Consider the following 18,442-nt stretch of genomic DNA (forward strand, 5'->3'; position numbering starts at 1 on the left):
TATTGACGGATTCATGAATGAAATATGGTCATTGAAAAAAACCTCATCGGTAATTTCAGGTCTGTCGGCAAATCCATCGGTAAAAAAAACCTGATGGCTTTACAGACGGACAATGCGCGTAAAAAAATTACCTACTATGTTGATGGAATTATTCCGTTGGTGATTTATAGTGGCATTTGGAGTAATTTTATTCCAACTCTCTGTAAAGTACAACAATGAACGAGAAATGTGAAACAAAATTAAGTATCCCGATAGATAATAAGTTTGTGATAATACTTACATGTGTTTTAAACGTGACAAATTGTTCATCTTGTAATTGAAAGATTTGGAATTCGGTCAGTTGTGAGTTTTTAGACAGTAAATATTGATGATGTTGTCTACGAGGTATTCAACAATGTATGAGCTTGTGATATTACAAGAGATAAATAGTCCATTAATAACAAATTTTAAGTAATGTACTTAGGGGTGATCATTTTCGATTTGATTTTTACCTAAAAAACCAAATCATTTTAAAAAAACCAAAACCAAACCGAAACCAGTTCAAACCGACTAGTTTCGGTTTAGTTTGGTTAGTTTAGAAAAAAAATCAAGACCCAATCGATTGGTTTTGGTTCGGTTCGGTTATTTTATATTAAAAACCAAAAACTATATTGTTTTTTGGGTTTTTTTTTTGTAATTTCTAATGGGTTTGGTTTCGGTTTGGCTCGGTTATTAATTTTAGTTCGGTTTCAAACTTATGAAACCTAATCGAACCGGTCGGTTTTTTAAATATTATAATCGATTTAATCGGGTTTTTTTACAGTTCGGTTTTTTCGATTATTTTTTTTCCGGTTTTCTTGGTTTAATCAGTTTTTCAGTTTTTTTGTTCACCCTTAAGTGTACTTATTGAATAAAAGGTTTCGGTTCATCGCAGTTAAATAACACATAATTATGTGCTTATTTGAATTTTATTTAAGATAAATATTTTTTTCTGACAACATTTTTGGTATGGGTCGTTCAGGACTGGAGAATATTGACAAGTTTCCACTCAAAGACACTTCACCACCATCGTCATGCCTTGAAACACAATTGATTCTTGTTCTCAATTGAGGCTCGAAATTATATGAGATAAATGTTGAGATCTCTTCAACAATATAGGCCTCACATATTGAAGCCTCAAAACGCGTTTTGTTTTCAACCTTTTTTTCTTAAGGTTGAACAAGTACCTGTATGGAATTAAACGAATGTTTTCAATTAAAAAAAACAATGAAAATACATTTTTAATTACATTGCATGTGTAATCTCTAACCTCTCGAATGGATACATTCATCTATACTGGACTGAGTCTCTAACTTTTGCCTTATACGGTAAATATATAGGTAGATGCTCCATCGAGTCAAAAAATGATGGAGGGAATATCATCTCAAGTTTACATATTGTTTAGACGATATTCGTTTCAAGCCTCTCAATGTACTGTGTCTGCAACTTATTGTAGCATATATCTCTAAAAAAATGACTATCTTTGTGAGTGCATCTTATATCTTCTTTGGTAATAAATTTCGATAAACTAATGGAATGAGTGTTTGCATAAACACATGGCAGTCATGGCTCTTCATTTCATACAATCTACAATCTTCCAAATTAACCAACTTTGATATGTTCGAGACATGTCCATCGAGAAAACACAGACTCTTAAGTCATTTGTAGACTATTAGTTGTGCATTCTTGTCTAAGGTAAAACTTGCTTTGGGCTTTGTGACCTGTGACCTATCATAAACTAAATCCATAGTTTTACGGTGATAAAATAACATTATATCCTTTATAGCCTTGATATTGTCCTTTGTTTTCCCCTTCAAGTCCATGACTATGTTGAAAATGTTCTCAAACACGTTCTTTTCTATGTGCATGATGTCAAGGTTATGGTGGAGGAGATTTGTCTTCCAATAAGAAAGCTCCCAGAAAATACTTTGCTTTATCCAATTGTGGGTCAAACCAAAACTAAGAACTTTCTGCTTATCAGATTGGAAACCAAACACAATGTCACTGTACTCTGACACTACGTTATACAATTCTTCACCTGAAAGATGCGGGGTGCAACATCCTTTTCAACTCTGCTCATAAAAAAGTTATTTCTATACATGTGATTCGTTGGCAAGAAACGCTGGTGGCAGTCAAAAAAAGATGTTTTACTGCCGTTTGTTAGCGTGAATACCTTGTTATTTTTCATGCAATATGGATATGCTAGTTTTTCATGTGTGCTCCAACCAGAAACCATTTTATAAGCTGAAAAATTATAGATAGTCCACATCAAAGCTGTCTTCATAAGAAAATTCTGTTTCATCGATACATCATAAGTTAAAGTTCCGGAGGACCACAATTGCGTCAACTTGTCAATCAACCGTTGAAGACAAACATCTATATTCCGCCCCGGTCTATTAGGACTGAGTATGACCGTAGATAAAAACATGAACTTTGGCCTCATACACATCCCTGGTGACAAGCAATAAACTATAAATATAATCGGCTAACAAAAATAAAGAGCAGCAGATGATCCAAATGGATTTAATTCGTTTGTATATATCCCAAGGCGCACGTTCCTTGATTCAGTTGAAAAGTGAGGATGCACACTGTTAAAGTGTTTTCATACTTCACTGTCAGAAGGGTGCACCATTACTTTATTCATCGCATTATGTAATTGGTGTCATGTCATGTGCCCAATAGTATTTGATGACATGAATAACCTTTGTAGTTTAGGTGTGATTGAGAAGCATCTAAGTTTTTTATGTGTGACAAGAGTTCTTTCCCTACCACTTTTGAGTTTATAATGAGAATGTCACATGTCCTACACTCGGCCAGCTCAACATTTTCAAGGTAGTACATCATGCAAAAGTTTGGATACATGTCAATTTTTTGGTATCCTAGACCGGCAAGTTTCATTATGGACTTAGCAATATAGAAGTTTTCTTTCAGCTTGTTCCCTTCAGGTAAAATATTTCTCGTCCTTTTGATAATTTTGTCATAATTGGCATCATTCAACTCATAATAGTTCGTTAGAATCTTTCAAAAGATAAAAAACTTGGTCGTGTCTGCATTAGGTTCTTCATCTATGATTGGAAATTGATCGGCATGACCCTGATTCATTCTCATCATATCCATAACTATAGTCCTATAAGGATTACTGTTGTCATCTACAACTCCATGCACGTTGCTAGCACTAGAAGTTGACCCAACCATTCTTTCTACCTTGGTCTCGTGAGGAACAAATGGTTCTCTATGTGCATACCAACACATATTCCTCCATTAACCCTTTTTGTAGAAGATATATTGTTACAACATCTAGATTGAGAAACTTTTTATTTTTACACCTTCTGCATGAATACCAAATACCGCCTCCATTAATATTTCTTGGATTAGATGTTGTGTAATTAATAAAACTCTGAACCCCATTACAATAATCCATCACCCGCAATCCTTGGAGTGAATCTCGATACTTATATGAACGATCATCCATCACTTTTATCGAATGTATATCAAATAATGATGACAACATGTATTAATTAACTACGTTAACAAGATAAATTTGCAAAAATATTAGTTTAGCTCAAGATTATTCAACCTACTTTAATACTTTTCTTAATTCATTATCGATTATTTATATACATACAAATTTGTACACATTTATAGAAATTACAACTCTGCAGTAAAATTGACAAAATATAAAACGGACCCGTTAAATAAGTCATTATTTATTTCATCATAACACACCTAAGTCAGTAATTCGACATAAGTTTCAACAATTTACAAAATCTAAAACAAACTATAACATCTTCACAATCATAAATCCATACAACAAGTTTGTTTGAGAAAAAACAATAAAACAAGTAAACACCCAAATAAAATACATATACTACATAAATATGCAATTAAAAAAACATTTTAAAATTATGTTTAAATTAAAAAAAAAGGTATATTTGCTTACTTAAGATGAAAAATCCACAATAAAATTTCAATCGGAACACGGATGTTGTCAAAGTGTTGTTGAGACTAGAAAAGTTGCAGAATGATGAGTTGTGTTGAGATGAAGGTGGGAGGGGGGCTGTTTTGTTGTAGAGGTTTTTTAAGAAAGAATTAGAAATAAGAGAGGCGAGGAGGGTCGAGCGTCTAGTCATATATTAAATATTACCGATGAATTTACTGATGGAATTATTCCGATGGCGACTCTGCCGGTAATTTTATCGGTATAAGTGACATATCACTGTACGGTTTGCTTGTTTGAATCTCACTGTAATTCCATCGATAACGACGTCTATAAAAACTCACACGTCATCGAACTGTTTGGATTTTTTTATTCCTTCTATTCCGACTGGGATTCCCTCGGTATATACCGACGACATATTGTTTTTGTCGACTGAATTAGCGAAAAAAAAAATTTGGTCCGTAAAAATCACCATAAAATATCGTTGGAAAAAATTTATCGGTGTTTTCGTTTGTATTCATCGATTTTCTAGTAGTGTTTGGGGTGTTGGATGTGTGAGGACAAAATACCATAGTTTTCAAACCCGACCAGGCCGGGTTGATGAAAAAATAGAAAAAGTCATGACCCGGTGTGACCTGACCGACCCAGCAGGTTAACCCAGTTGACCCGGCAAAACCCGGTTGCAACCCGTTGACATTTTTATATATTAAAATGACGTCATTTTGATTTTTTTAAAAAAATAGCGATTGACCTGGCCGACCCGGTGACCTAGTCAAAACCCGGAACCCGGGCCTTGGACCGGACCGGGTTTAAAAACCATGCAAAATACACTAAATTTTTTGAGGAAAAAGTTTAATGTTTAGCGGAATGAAAAATATAATGTAATGTAATAGGCAGATGGATTTTCATATTAATTCTTATAATATCTGAAAATTATTCCAGTCCATATATTTTATTTTTATTTACAAATTGCTTTTTTATGTGAAACTTTTTTTGGTCCTTGTATTTGTTTTTAAAAATAATATAGTTTCTATGATGAAAAACTCTTTGCAATTAGATCCAGCCAAACAAAGATCGATCCCCAAACAAGAAGCATAAAGCAAATTTCTGACTGATCATCATCCTTAACAAGCAATAATCATGAGTCCTTAATCCATCAATTTGCCACCCCACTAATGAAACACAATCCCCCACTTCAACTAACCCCTTTACACTATCCTTTCATACGTATATATATATACAGATGCTCCCTTTTCTTTTTCTTGCTTGTCTTTTGATTATGATAAAAAAGGGTAGCCAAGAAAAGACTTGAAATCTATGTATTGTCCTGGTTCTACTGAGTGGTCCAGGTCTGGCTCTATGGCGTTCAAGTGCTTCTTGCTTGGCTTCGTTCTGTTGTGTAGCCTGTGGACTGTTGGTTTCTGTAACCAAGATGGTATTGTGGCCAGTCTTATTGCCATCTAATTACGAATGTTTTATATAGTACGATGATTCTACGTAAATTAAATCTGCTTGAGTAATATCTATATGTGCAGACACAGGTTTCGGTTTCTTGAGCTTATCTTGTGGTGGAACTACGGGTTACGTTGATGCATCCAACATCTCCTGGGTCTCAGATGGTGCATACATTAGCTCAGGCAAAACAACAAGCATTGATTACATTGAGGGCACATCCTCCTCCAATTCCCCACTGAGGTTTTTCCCAGATGACAAAAGTCCAAAGTGTTATAAACTACCAGTGAAGAAGAACGTGTCATCCAGCATGGTTCTAGTTAGAGCTCGATTTGTGTACAAGAATTATGACAGACTTGGAAAACCTCCGGTCTTTTCTGTTTCTCTTGGCACTGCCATCACCAGTACTGTAAACCTCACTGGTAATGATCCATGGATAGAAGAGTTTGTCTGGCCAGTTAATTATAAAGATACACTTTCCTTTTGTTTACATTCTGTCCCACATGGTGGATCTCCTGTTATTTCATCACTTGAAGTTCGACCACTTCCTCGAGGAGCTTACCATACTGGCATGAGGGATTTCCCAAATAAGTCTCTCAGGAAGGCTTACCGCATCAATAGTGGTTATAATGAGTCCTTGCGGTAACAACCTTTCAATACCATCCTCCTCTCCTCATTCCTTGATAAATATGTTCAGTGCTTTGTACTACAAGGTCTGTGATTCTTTGTTCTTGACTGTAAAACAGGTACCCTTTGGATCCTTATGATCGTATCTGGGATGCTGATCAAAGCTACACGCCCTTTCATGTGTCATCTGGATTCAATTTTTTACTTGGCTTCAATTTGTCAAGTGTCATTGAGAGTCCTCCTCCTGCTGTTCTTCAGACTGCAAGAGTTCTTGCGCGAACAGATGTCTTAACTTATAACCTTCCTCTTGACGCACTCGGGGACTACTACATTATACTCTACTTTGCCGGAATTGTTCCTGCCTCTCCATCTTTTGATGTCTTGGTTAATGGAGATGTAGTGCAGTCAAATTATCATGTCAAAATGTCAGAAGCCAGTGCTCTACACTTGACTCAAAAAGGAATCGAGAACTTGAATATCACACTGAAAAGCATCAGCTTCTATCCACAAATCAATGCTATTGAGGTGTATGAGATTGTTGATATTCCATTAGAATCATCCTCAACTACAGGTCTCATTCCTTGTAAATGCGTGCTTAATGATCCCAGTTACTTGGATAGAATTGACTCTTCTTTCTCTCGTGGTTGTTGAATTCTGCTGCAGTGTCAGCACTTCAGGTCATTCAGCAGTCTACTGGCTTGGATCTCGGGTGGGAGGATGATCCGTGCTCGCCGACAATGTGGGAACATATTGGATGCGAAGGAAGCATAGTTACATCACTGTGGGTTCTTATTTAAAGCAATTTATATTCGATTTCAATTTCCCCTTGAGATCTATTAACACATGCCATCTCCATTTCCCATCTCTCTGTGATTTTCTTAGGGAGCTTTCAGACATAAATCTGAGGTCAATTAGTCCTACTTTTGGTGACTTGTTGGATCTTAAAACACTGTAAACCCTGACTCTTCCTGTTGTTTTCATTTGATTTCACTTCTTTTTACTCCATTTCTCATTCCTTGGCAACGTGCTTCAGGGATTTGCACAACACGTCACTTGCTGGAGAGATACAGAACTTAGGAAGCCTCCAGCATCTTGAGAAGCTGTATGCATGCTTACGTATTAAGAGAAGCCCATGTTTTGTTTCTTTATAAAGCCTGACATGTGTCTCTTCACTGAAATTTCCAGGAACCTGAGCTTCAATCAGCTAACATCTTTTGGAGCTGAATTGGAGAACTTGGTTAGCCTTCAAATTCTGTGAGTTCCAAATTTCTCTCTGCGTAGCATTGAATTAAAACTTAAAATTTCATGTCAGTTTGTCACCCAGTTTCATTCTTAATCAATAACACTGTAACTTCTGAACATGAAGGGACCTGCAAAACAACAGCTTAGATGGAATAGTTCCTGATGACCTGGGAGAGTTGGAGGACCTTCACCTATTGTAAGCAAGCCAATTCTGGTCGAATTCATCTCCAATGAACTAAGCATTAGTTTCTAGATTTGAAACAGCCATGGGATTCATTAGATAGAAAAACTCCTTTCTTGCACTGTTCAGGAACCTGGAAAACAATAAACTACAAGGTACCCTCCCGCAATCTTTGAACAGAGAAAGTTTGGAAGTCAGGTATGGCATTGATGTTCTTGTTTTTCCTGCTTGCTGTGGTATTTAACATGCTGATGCATCAACTTGTTTTGCAGGACATCCGGGAATCTGTGCCTTTCCTTCTCCACCTTGTCATGCAATGATGTTTCCTCCAATCCATCTATTGAGACTCCACAAGTTACTATCTTTACCAAGAAAAAGCCTGACAAAAATACTCACATGGCAATCATGCTTGGTGCCATTGGAGGAACCTTACTTGCTCTTATTGTGATTTCTCTTTCAGTATTATTGTACATGAGGAGAGAAAGAACTGAAATCACATATTCAGAAAGTAAGTAAAACTTCACTTCTCTATCATATGGAAGTTCATTAAATATCATTCTTATATTGAGAATCTACTTCCAATGCTCAGGGGCAGTGGATATGCGAAATTGGAATGCTGCAAGAATCTTTTCCTACAAAGAAATAAAAGCAGCTACAAATAACTTTAAGGAGGTTATCGGTCGTGGCAGCTTCGGATCTGTTTATCTAGGAAAGCTATCAGATGGAAAACTGGTAGCAGTGAAAGTGCGATTCGATAAAAGTCAACTAGGAGCTGATTCTTTTATTAATGAGGTTTACTGCTTGAACTTCTCTGCTCTAGCATCTTATTGTGTTCCTGAGCACCTCCATGTTTTTTATGGTAAAAGTCTCATTCTCATTGATGAATTGTTTTGAAGCAAGGAAATGAAATATACTGCTGTGGTTTTGTGTCTCTCAGTAATAGACATTAAATCATATCAGACTTGAGAGGGAGTCCCTCGTGTTTCATAGCCAGAAACACTTCAGCAATTTCCCCTCACTCTTTCCTTTGTCTGTTGGATGATGCATGGAAATTTATATTAACAAAGAGTCTACAGTCACCTTGTTTCTCGTTTCTTGGCTTGTTAGGTGTATCTTTTGTCACAAGTTCGTCATCAGAATCTTGTCTGTTTGGAAGGATTTTGCCATGAATCAAAGCAGCAGATACTAGTGTATGAGTATCTGCCTGGTGGCTCGTTGGCTGATCAACTTTACGGTATGCCATAAAGAGATGGGATTTTCTATTTAATTGCTGTTAAATGTTATTGCATTATTTATTCTTATCAGTGCCTATAATTCACCCATTTCCTTTCCTTCTAGGACCAAACAGCCAAAAAGTTTCTTTAAGCTGGGTTCGTAGATTGAAAATTGCTGTTGATGCTGCAAAAGGTATGTTTATTCAATGTCTATGCTTCTCCTTCAAGCAAGAGTCACAGGGAAAAACATGACATTTGAGTTTCCTCATAGTTATGTGAAAGATTAAGTAATACTAAAGGTGCAGCTTTAGACCCTTGAATGTACTGAAAATACAGTGAAATTTGCAGTTTGAATGTCTTTAGGCATCTCATATAGTAATTACTACAGAAAGATCAAATTTCATCAGAGTTTCATTGCTATTAATGCTGAAGGATTGGACTATTTGCACAATGCAAGTGATCCACGAATCATACACCGGGATGTGAAGTGTAGCAATATTTTGTTGGACAAGGAGATGAATGCCAAGGTCTGTGACTTTGGCCTTTCTAAGCAAGTTATGCAGGCAGATGCTACCCATGTGACCACTGTTGTCAAGGGCACTGCAGGCTATCTTGATCCCGAGTAAGTTCTTGGTGATTGTAAACTGCTGATTCTTGATAGATAAAAACTCACTAATTCTAATTGTTCATGTCATGTGCAGATATTATTCTACCCAACAGCTTACAGAGAAAAGCGACGTCTACAGCTTCGGTGTTGTTCTTCTAGAACTCATCTGTGGGCGAGAACCATTGCGTCGCTCTGGAACTCCAGATTCCTTCAATTTGGTGTTATGGGTAACCAAAACTCCTCCTCTTCTATTGTCTATATAGTAAATACCACAATGGAAACGTTTATTAACATCTTGTCTAGGAATTTTGAACGCTGACATTTACCTTCAATCATCCTTTGTACCCTTGAAGTCTAATTACCGTGAGCAGTTTCTCATTGCAATATGAACTGCAGGCGAAGCCCTACTTGCAGGCAGGAGCATTTGAAATAGTGGATGAAAACTTAAAGGGAACTTTTGATGTGGAAAGCATGAGAAAGGCAGCTATAGTAGCTGTAAGGTCTGTAGAGAGAGATGCCTCGCAGAGGCCAACCATTGCAGAGGTATTGGCAGAGCTGAAAGAAGCCTACAGCATCCAGCTCTCCTTCCTTGCGTCTTTTGACATGTAAATTGGTTTCTAGTTGAGGCAATACAATATATTTATCAAATCTATCAATGCTTGTGATACGATGAAGGTAAATAGGTGCTTTTTGCAGAATATAGGTCCATATATTATTAAAAAGAGTTGCTGTGGATGATATTTGATTAAGTTGTTCAACAGAAGGTTTTTCTGGGAGAATTCTTGTATTAATAAATTTACCTGTATCTATGCAATGTATAGCAAGAAATAGATTCTCTCCTATATGGAAAACTTGCCAAGCTGATTGCTCAACAGAGGCCACATATTTCCACTTTCCATAGTGTTCTCACTACTAATTGCCCAAACATTATTTTTCCTTCATTTTTCTTTTCTCATCGTTCAGCCATGGTGATGCAAAGAATAATTGGCTACCGATGATGGATACGCAACTCTTCTGGTCATTCCAATCAAGTAGTTCTCTGCAAACAATCTGCTGCATCTACTCTAGAGTAATTGGAAAAGAAACCATAGCTGATACCTGGAACATCATTGCCTTATTTAAAGCTACATGACTGAATACTCTGGAGTATGCTGTATGCATGCAGATGACGAGATGAATGTAAAGCAAAGAACATGGGGATGACTTAAACCTAAACTATCCAGTGAAGGCCACAATCCAATCATGAAACACTTACAGAAAGTAATATAATGCCTCCGAAGGAGACAGACAAACTACAATATTGTATGAAATAGCCATGCTAATGAAAGCCACGAGATTGTCCTGGAAAAATCATGAGAAATTCTAAAGGAAATAGCCAGACACCGAATTCAATTTTCGCTTTTTTGGGAGAGTGTTGGAGGAAGGACATCGAGTTCTCCCCTCTAAATTCTATGAGCAACAAAAGTGAGCAAGAGCACTCATCTCAAGGCAGCTGATAAATTTATACCTTTATAATGTTGTTGATAGAAGTATTTGACATCCATTACATAAACCCTAAAGTTGCTAAAGAGCTTCTTTTTATGCCTATGAAATTTAATAGTCTTCCAGCAAGTCATGTACCTCAAGCAAATATGGGAAATAATACAGAAAGTTAAGCCAAGACCAACATCCTTGTTCAGATTCAGATTACAGCAATCTCATTGTTGCTGGGGAACCGATAATGGAAGAACCATGCAAGACAAGCTGCAGCAAGTGGCATATGTTTTTCTAATGCATTTTCTTGCGGACAAGCTGCCGCAAGAGGTTTAGAGGAATATCCAAACCAACTACTCTCAGCCCAGTTGATTAAATTGCGTTTAAGAAGCAATGACATACTCATCTGCTAGAGGCCTGTAGATTAAATATACTTTAATGCGTGCAACTTAAGGCCACCAATGAATATTATTTCTTTTGAATTGACTACTGTTTACAATGATCTGTGAGTCCAAATTGTGACAGAAGCAGTGAAGAATCCCTTACAAGAGGAAATTAAAATTAGCTATCCTGGAAATAGTTTTGTATAATATAAATATAGCAGAGGCATAACAAGGAAAACTTAAGTATGGTTTTCAACAGAAAATTGCAAACCATCCAGGTATGATTAGCAGTGCTGGTATAAGAATATGATAGCTTTATCATTTCATAACTTTGGAACCATATGGTAGACCAATTTGAGCATAACTATGTAGAATAGCGACGTTTCAGGTAAAAGAATAATGCTGTTGAAGCAGCCGTAACATATGGAAACACAGTCCAGACTCCCTGCATGATGTTGCATGTCAGATACAGGTGTGTACAAAATCAGAACTTAAAACGAAGGTATTTTGTTTACCACAACTGTTGCAACCGTGGCAAGGGCAAACATGGGACGCTCCCTCAATAGAAATCCAATCCCGAGCTGAGCTCAGAAAACAAAGATAACAGATAGAATTAGCAATCCAACTAACCAGATGTTACCAGCTTACTGACTATCGGCATCATAATTTATAACTGAGAAGGAAATAAACACCCAAAGCGGAGAATATTGATGGAAAAATGCATCAGAGATTTTGATAACTAGTTGAGAAATTCCAACTATTGAAAGTCAAGAAATCTATAGTACAGTAATCAAGTGCCAGAAAACAAGCAAGACAAAACAGCTGATCTGCAAGTCAATCTGCCCGCCATACTCCTATGGTTACTAATACCTTTGTAGTTATTGATCATTAACAGGATATTAACACATAGAACCATCCCTATCGTACACAGGAATGGAGTTTTCTGTATTTCAAGGTACACAGTACATGAGATACATCTAGCAGGTGCTGAATAATAATAATGTTTGGAAGGTCATTTAGACACAGAACACATTTGAAGGTCATATAATACATTCATGCATGAAAATATGTGGATATACTAGATTCACCTGAAGTGGAAGTGTGATCAAGCCACCACAACAAACTCCAGTAAAAAAGCACTCTGGAGATACACCCTGTATTTGATAGCGAATCACAATAACAGAGAAAACTCATAACAATAAGAAGCCGAAAAAGATATATGATATATAAACCTCATTTGGATAGTTATAAAGAACAGTTATGCTAACATAATCATGCAGCATATGAATTATCGTGATCAACAGTAAATATCTTCACCACATATTCGGTTATAACTAAATTGTTTTTCACACTCAAGTTCTTCTGTTAATTTATAATATTAGTTTCTAAACTTCAGTTGATTTTCTTTGTTCGATTGTTCGTTTCCACAACCCAAAGAACAAAACTGAATTAAATCCTACACTCAAGCTCCAGCTCTAAGGAAGAGAATACATGCACTTCATTAGTTTTTACTACGGGGCATTTTGACAGACATTTTTTTCGCTGAACGCAATATCAAGTTGTGTTCAAATAAAGGGAAGGATGACAGCGTTTAACTTTATTATACTGCCTTCATATTTACTATAGTCCCCTCTTATAAAAGACCATTGCCATTGCTCTAGGCAGTAATTTCTTGATCCATATCCGTGTAAACAAGATGGTAAATGCTAACACAAGTTAGCAAGATTCTCAGATATCAGAGCAATAAGAGAGGGTTTATTAGTATCCAGAAACTTGATTCAATTTCTAACACGGGTAGGATTGTGTGAACCTTATAACTTGTGTGATAGCAACGGGTGCAAAGTATTTCCAAGGAATAAAAATAGCATGTGAATATGGCACATCCAAGAAATTTTCTCAAGTATCCAAGTAACAAGCAGTCCACAATAGTACCTAAGGTTGCTCGGTGCACTAAGAATCTGTTCCCTTTTCAATTCATCTGAACTGCTGTTTACTACATTAAATGTGCAGGTATGTCTAATGCTTTTCATATCAAGTCTGAGATTGGCACTTTACGTACACTTCAGGTTTTGAGAAACAAAAACAAAAGGAAATTGTCTTAAGTTCACCGGTCATCAAATCTGCTTTTAGAGCCACTAAGCAGTTGGCTTAAAAAGGAATGTCAATCCTCTCAACAAGTTCACTGTTGCTAACAGATCAGAAAGCAGCATGGATTGAATTCATTAATGAAGACTGCAGTGAAGTCGACAAAATACCTAAAATGAGCTGAACTAAAGCTTGGTAGTGCTGGTGTATATAAAATAGTACCCATGAAACAAAAATGAAAATAAATTTCAAGTTGTGCAGTTAACATGCAAGTGACTATGACTCACCATTGTCCCCGCCAAGAAAGCTGTGGGATTTCGCGCTCCAAGAGAAAACCGCTCAACTGCAGATCATAATGCCAGAAGCATCAGAAAAGGTGATTCAATTTAAAGCATGCACAGCAACTCATGCAAACATGATAAAATTGAAGAAATCAAGTAAATATGCTTACCATTACCAAGATGAGCCAGCAATTGCATCTATCTTTAGCAAATTACATAAGATTAAAGAGTACAACCAGTGAGCCTTTTAAAGCTTGTATATTGAAAGCATGTCAGGCGGCATACGGTATTGAAGTTCAGAGGAAAAAGAGGTCTCCAGACTTAGGAACATGAGGAAATGTGTGGAAGAAACAACAAACAGGTAAGAAACGTGTTGCTGATGACTGAGATGAAGTACATGACGCCATAAAAGAATTTCAGGGGGGTAGAATGCAAGATGATCTCATCACACGGTCACATGCTCTTATCTTCTGAAAAAGTGCCAACATCAAATTTTCTGTACATTGTATTTTGCTGTTCTCAGTTTTTTTATTTTCTATTTTTTAAAAATGGTTTTCAGATTTTCATAGAACATACTAAGTTCTAACATCTCTTTTGGATGTCCATAATTGTTAGTTTTTTCTACCTCTATTCTTCAATTCTGTTTTTTTAATCCTATTCCAAAATTCTGAAAACAGAAAACAACAAAGTACCAAACAGGTTTTTAACATATATTACACAAATCTTGCCATCCATATGCATGCGTTGCAGTCCAACACAGTGTAACACCCAATTGGCAGCAGTAAGCTAAAGTGTTTGAAAATTATTTAACACCCAACTAAATTATGTCATAAAAATGAAGAGCAGAGTGAATAAAAGAACGCATATCTGTTGACATTGAGAGCATTTGCACAAGTTAACATACTTTATTAACCGTCAACTGATAAGACCATTCATTTATATGAAAAATAAAAGATTCAGAATACATGCAGATGAAAAACAGTAACCAAATTCATATAACTTACCAACACCTGCGAGATTGCCATATTTTTGCACAACACTTGTAATGCTCAACACCTTCTCTTCACTGATGCCCAACTATAGCCACCATCGATGTAAAATATATGCACAGATCATATATTGCAGTTATAGAAGACTGTGTAGCTGTAAATGTATTAGATAGGCCTAGTGCTGATTAACTTGAGTATCTAAGCATTTTTTATTTTTTTTGCATGCATGTCCATTAACAAACAAATAGCAATCAACAACAGCATACCTTTGAACAAACATCATCAGATGCACCACTTTGCTTGAAAAGCTTCCCCAGGTAGAACGGTATCATATCACTGATGCATACCCCCCTGAAGATCAGGTTCCGGCAAAAGATTTACCAAGAAATTATTGATATAAATATTAGGAATTCAAAGCAGAGAAGGTTCAAAAGGAAACAAGGAATGACTTATCAACAACCATAAAAACCTTATTAACTTGTGTGTTTTAGGCTCCTACTTAAAATTACTAATATCATTCATAGACATTGAGGAAACTGACAGCCAAAGCTCACTTGGAAAATTAGGCTTAAGTTATTTAAGTCTCAAGGTACTCTAATTATGTCATGCCTCTAGCGAGCATTAAAGTGTAAGCTTTCATTAGCATCCAGAAAATATCAGTTCAAGATAAAAGAAATGTCTACAGGGAAATCCAAAATGGTAGTCTCTGATATACAACTGGTTGTATAACAATGACATGTGAAGTGCCAAAGAACAAAGTGGTTATGCCACTAACCAGTATACCCATAGAACCGTTGATATAATATATGGAGCATTTCTGGAGAAAGAACCAGCAAATGATTGCCATGTGCCATCCAAAGACAGCATCCGCGACAAAGTTATGCCTACCTAAATCATAAGCAAGAAACTGATTGGAAAAACTATAAATAAAAAAATAGGACTATAAAAGACTACCAGTACTGAACTGAAATCCTAAAAATACAAAAGATCTAAGTAAGCAATGAGTCACCGAAACAGAAGTACCAGTAGATGGGACAGACCCATATATTTAAAGCCTCTTCACTGATGAAAAGTCCACAACCAGCAGCCATGAGCAACCAAAAGTAAACGCATCTGCAATGTGCCATTCTAGGATATTCTTAAGAAGAATGCCAGATGAAATATACACATAGGGATGCAATGCTGTCTAGTTCTCTCTTTTTGCATGAATATGAGAAGATCTAAGCACTTGCATGCTGTGAAGATATATGTACAGACCACGGAAAAAAGTTAAGAAGATGATTGAATTCGATGTGAGTGTAGTTTATTCTGACAAACTGCAGTCAAAATAGTAGTGACAGAATGATGACATACCCTGGAGCATATTCAGGAAGAATGATTCTGTATCCAAAAGCTTTGAAAGTAAAACCAATAGGGGATGCAGCCGTGACTGGTGAGGGGGAACCATCAGCCAGAAATTGAACTCCAAAGAAAGATCCTGTACTAGACTGCTTAAGGCCAACTGACATGATTGTAAAAATTGCAGCGACACCCAACACGATTGCTAATATCAAGAGAAATGAACTTCCCGTAGAAGTGGGTTCATTTTTTTGATTTACAACTGCCTCATCAGAAGGTAAATCCAGGTCACTTTGAGTATCTTTTGCTGCCTCATAATTTCTCGAATCTTTACTCTGAAATCTTCTAATCCTATGACAAGAGATGCACGGCAAATCATAATTAAGCACCAAGCTGTAATTGAACAACGATGACCAAGTGCTGGAGCAGGAAATGAACCAAAAGGGACAGCATTTTAATGAGAAAGGTTTTCTCTTTTCATTCTTTTTTCACCATTGTTAAAAGTTGGATTTGTCAGACAGGGATAGTTACTGCCTCCAATCAGCGTCAGAGACAACAATGTTTGCGATTTTTTACATCGAAGTACCACATTTCTGGATTAATAAATGTTTGCAAATTTGTTGACATCACAGATTGGTGAGATGTATTTCATTTTCCTATCAAAATTAACAACCTTTAGGCTATACTTGTTAGGAAGGATGGTTGCGGAGAAGCATGGATTGGATAAAGTGGAAAGACGGTGAGGAGAAAGGGTGGATGGCTTCCCATCCATCTACTTATTTAACTAAAAGATAAGGGACGGATGACAGCCAATCCATCAAAATCGAAATCATTGAAAATCACAAAGAAATGGAAGGATAGGAGACAATCATCCCATATTGGAAGGATTGGAGGAGGGATCCCTCCTTTCCTTCTTTGGGTGCTTATCCTTCTCACCAAACGAAGAACACTCAATCCCTCCCCTCTCATCCACCGTTCCCTCAATCCCTCCTAACAAACAGAGTGTTAGGACATCTTAGTGCCCGATAAAGAATAATCCATGCACAACACAATGCAGTTAACTATACATGTCTGATTTTATTGTTATCCAGTACATTAATCACTCTTTTTTTTTTGAAAAAATAAACCCTTTATCATTAGACAAAAAGTAATCTGAACCAGAAATCAAAACTTTTGGAAATGATCAAATTATAGTCCACGTGGTTGAACCAGAGAAGAAAAACCAGTTAGCTTGGAAACTTAGTGATGAACATTACATTGAGAAGCAACTTAATCATTAAAGGATGCTAAAGAAAGCAGCCATTGAAACCAAAGCTTCCTATTTTCTTTGTTGAGCAAAAGCCAAGAACAAGTAGCGAGAAAGAAGCAGATGGAAGTTACCTGAAAGCTGAGGGTCCCCTGTTACAAAAGAAAACTTTGTGACCAGACCTTGAGTGGTTCAGTACTAGAGCTCGTGCTCGTCGACTTGGACTGAAGCATCTGGGAGCAGGTTTAGGGAGGTTTAAGGATGACCCGTGTGTTAAAACTGACATCAATGCCATCTTTCCGTAGAGCCAAGACAAATGGCAGCTGCTGCTGCCTCTTACTAGCCGAGTTGGAGATCAGTATGGACGGGGCTTTGGGGGGATATGAGGAAGTTTTTGGGTCCAATGAGGCCATGTATGAATGGCTGAGGTCAAAGAGAGAATAATAAATAGGGATATTCTGTGCTTGAAAAGTTCCTTCCAAGTTCTCGCCAAAAACATAAAATTATTGAAGATCCTCGAGTAATAGAGAATCTTGTCTTCTTGGCAAACAAAATTTTTGGATATATTTTAAAACTTTAACAAAATGCAGAATTAAGAAAAGGAAAAAAAAATTGATAAAATGCCAAAGTATCTCATCACTCAAACCTGCTAGCTAATTTATTTTTCATAATTAATATAAGGTGATTTGAAGACTTTTTTACTAAAAAAGAGAAAAATTCTTATGATATCATATTTTTCCATGTCATTTTTCATTTAACTAGAATAATTATAAATCACATAAAATTTAAATATCTTCCATAATCATAATTCTTTATTTATGTGAAAAAATATTCGTAGCAAACCAAGACATATTGAATAAAAATTTGGATATGATATATATAAATAAAAGATCCTGAGACACAAGACAAGATAATACGATGAATAATGCTGGAAGGGAACCCAAAATCAGACAAGGTTTCACGCAAGATACTCCAACCACCCTATCATATGCCTTAGCCAAATTAATTCTGATAGCTAAGTTGCCATGTCTCTTCTTTGAGTTGCGAATGGAGTGCATAAGCTATTGTGCCATGGCAATATTATCATGAGCAGAACGGCCAGCAAAAAAATTACCTTGAAAAGGATTTATAATAGAGAGCATTTTGAAGGATATTAGTTGGATACTGATATGTTGTAGTTAGACACATGAAAAGCCTCGTATACATATTCATGAAGAACAAGGATAAATTGAAATCCAAGAAAAGGCATAGTGAGAATTCTGGTAGGTTCCTCCAGCACTTCAGTGAGAATTTTGTAGCTGACGTTACAAAGACTAACAGGTCTAAACTGCTTTTTACATGCAGGGACATCCTCCTTGAGAATAAGGGA

The 18,442-nt window shown here is 36.5% G+C and overlaps 2 protein-coding genes across 3 annotated transcripts; one reads left to right on the forward strand and one right to left on the reverse strand.

The window, feature by feature from the left end:
* Positions 1–5,220: 5,220 nt before the first annotated feature.
* LOC133691404 (probable LRR receptor-like serine/threonine-protein kinase At5g48740) lies at positions 5,221–10,150 on the forward strand. Of its 2 annotated transcripts, XM_062111894.1 has the most exons (16): positions 5,225–5,390; positions 5,491–6,049; positions 6,154–6,605; positions 6,698–6,815; positions 6,917–6,985; positions 7,068–7,136; positions 7,220–7,288; positions 7,401–7,472; positions 7,587–7,655; positions 7,730–7,965; positions 8,047–8,249; positions 8,565–8,691; positions 8,796–8,864; positions 9,104–9,293; positions 9,373–9,505; positions 9,675–10,150. In XM_062111894.1, exons 1-16 carry the CDS (start codon positions 5,273–5,275, stop codon positions 9,885–9,887), a joined length of 2,766 nt encoding a protein of 921 aa, XP_061967878.1. In that variant the 5' UTR covers positions 5,225–5,272; the 3' UTR covers positions 9,888–10,150. The 2 variants fall into 2 exon arrangements, with proteins under 2 accessions (XP_061967879.1, XP_061967878.1); XM_062111895.1 differs by lacking the exons at positions 9,373–9,505; positions 9,675–10,150 and having other exon boundaries at positions 5,221–5,390; positions 9,060–9,290.
* A 1,050-nt stretch (positions 10,151–11,200) lies between these two features.
* LOC133691569 (uncharacterized) lies at positions 11,201–17,501 on the reverse strand. Its single transcript, XM_062112127.1, has 10 exons — positions 17,208–17,501; positions 15,843–16,178; positions 15,530–15,602; positions 15,265–15,377; positions 14,756–14,840; positions 14,505–14,577; positions 13,507–13,562; positions 12,223–12,288; positions 11,650–11,715; positions 11,201–11,579 (listed from the first exon to the last, which is right to left on the reverse strand). Exons 1-10 carry the CDS (start codon positions 17,366–17,368, stop codon positions 11,499–11,501), a joined length of 1,110 nt encoding a protein of 369 aa, XP_061968111.1. The 5' UTR covers positions 17,369–17,501; the 3' UTR covers positions 11,201–11,498.
* Positions 17,502–18,442: the final 941 nt, after the last annotated feature.

The sequence above is a fragment of the Populus nigra genome, chromosome 4 (genome assembly GCF_951802175.1).
Source record: "Populus nigra chromosome 4, ddPopNigr1.1, whole genome shotgun sequence".
Classification (NCBI taxonomy): domain Eukaryota; kingdom Viridiplantae; phylum Streptophyta; class Magnoliopsida; order Malpighiales; family Salicaceae; genus Populus; species Populus nigra.

What these genes read in the sequence shown, in the direction of transcription:
- LOC133691404 (XM_062111894.1), top strand. Translation starts at nt 5,273, where the DNA reads ATGTATTGTCCTGGTTCTACTGAGTGGTCCAGGTCTGGCTCTATGGCG. An exon ending in GGTTATAATGAGTCCTTGCG is followed by an intron (nt 6,050 to 6,153) that starts GTAACAACCTTT and finishes ACTGTAAAACAG; the next exon opens with GTACCCTTTGGATCCTTATG. An exon ending in GCAGGCTATCTTGATCCCGA is followed by an intron (nt 9,294 to 9,372) that starts GTAAGTTCTTGG and finishes TGTCATGTGCAG; the next exon opens with ATATTATTCTACCCAACAGC.
- LOC133691569 (XM_062112127.1), bottom strand. Translation starts at nt 17,368, where the DNA reads ATGGCATTGATGTCAGTTTTAACACACGGGTCATCCTTAAACCTCCCT. An exon ending in AAGAGGCTTTAAATATATGG is followed by an intron (nt 15,378 to 15,529) that starts GTCTGTCCCATC and finishes CTTATGATTTAG; the next exon opens with GTAGGCATAACTTTGTCGCG. An exon ending in CCACGGTTGCAACAGTTGTG is followed by an intron (nt 11,580 to 11,649) that starts GTAAACAAAATA and finishes AACATCATGCAG; the next exon opens with GGAGTCTGGACTGTGTTTCC.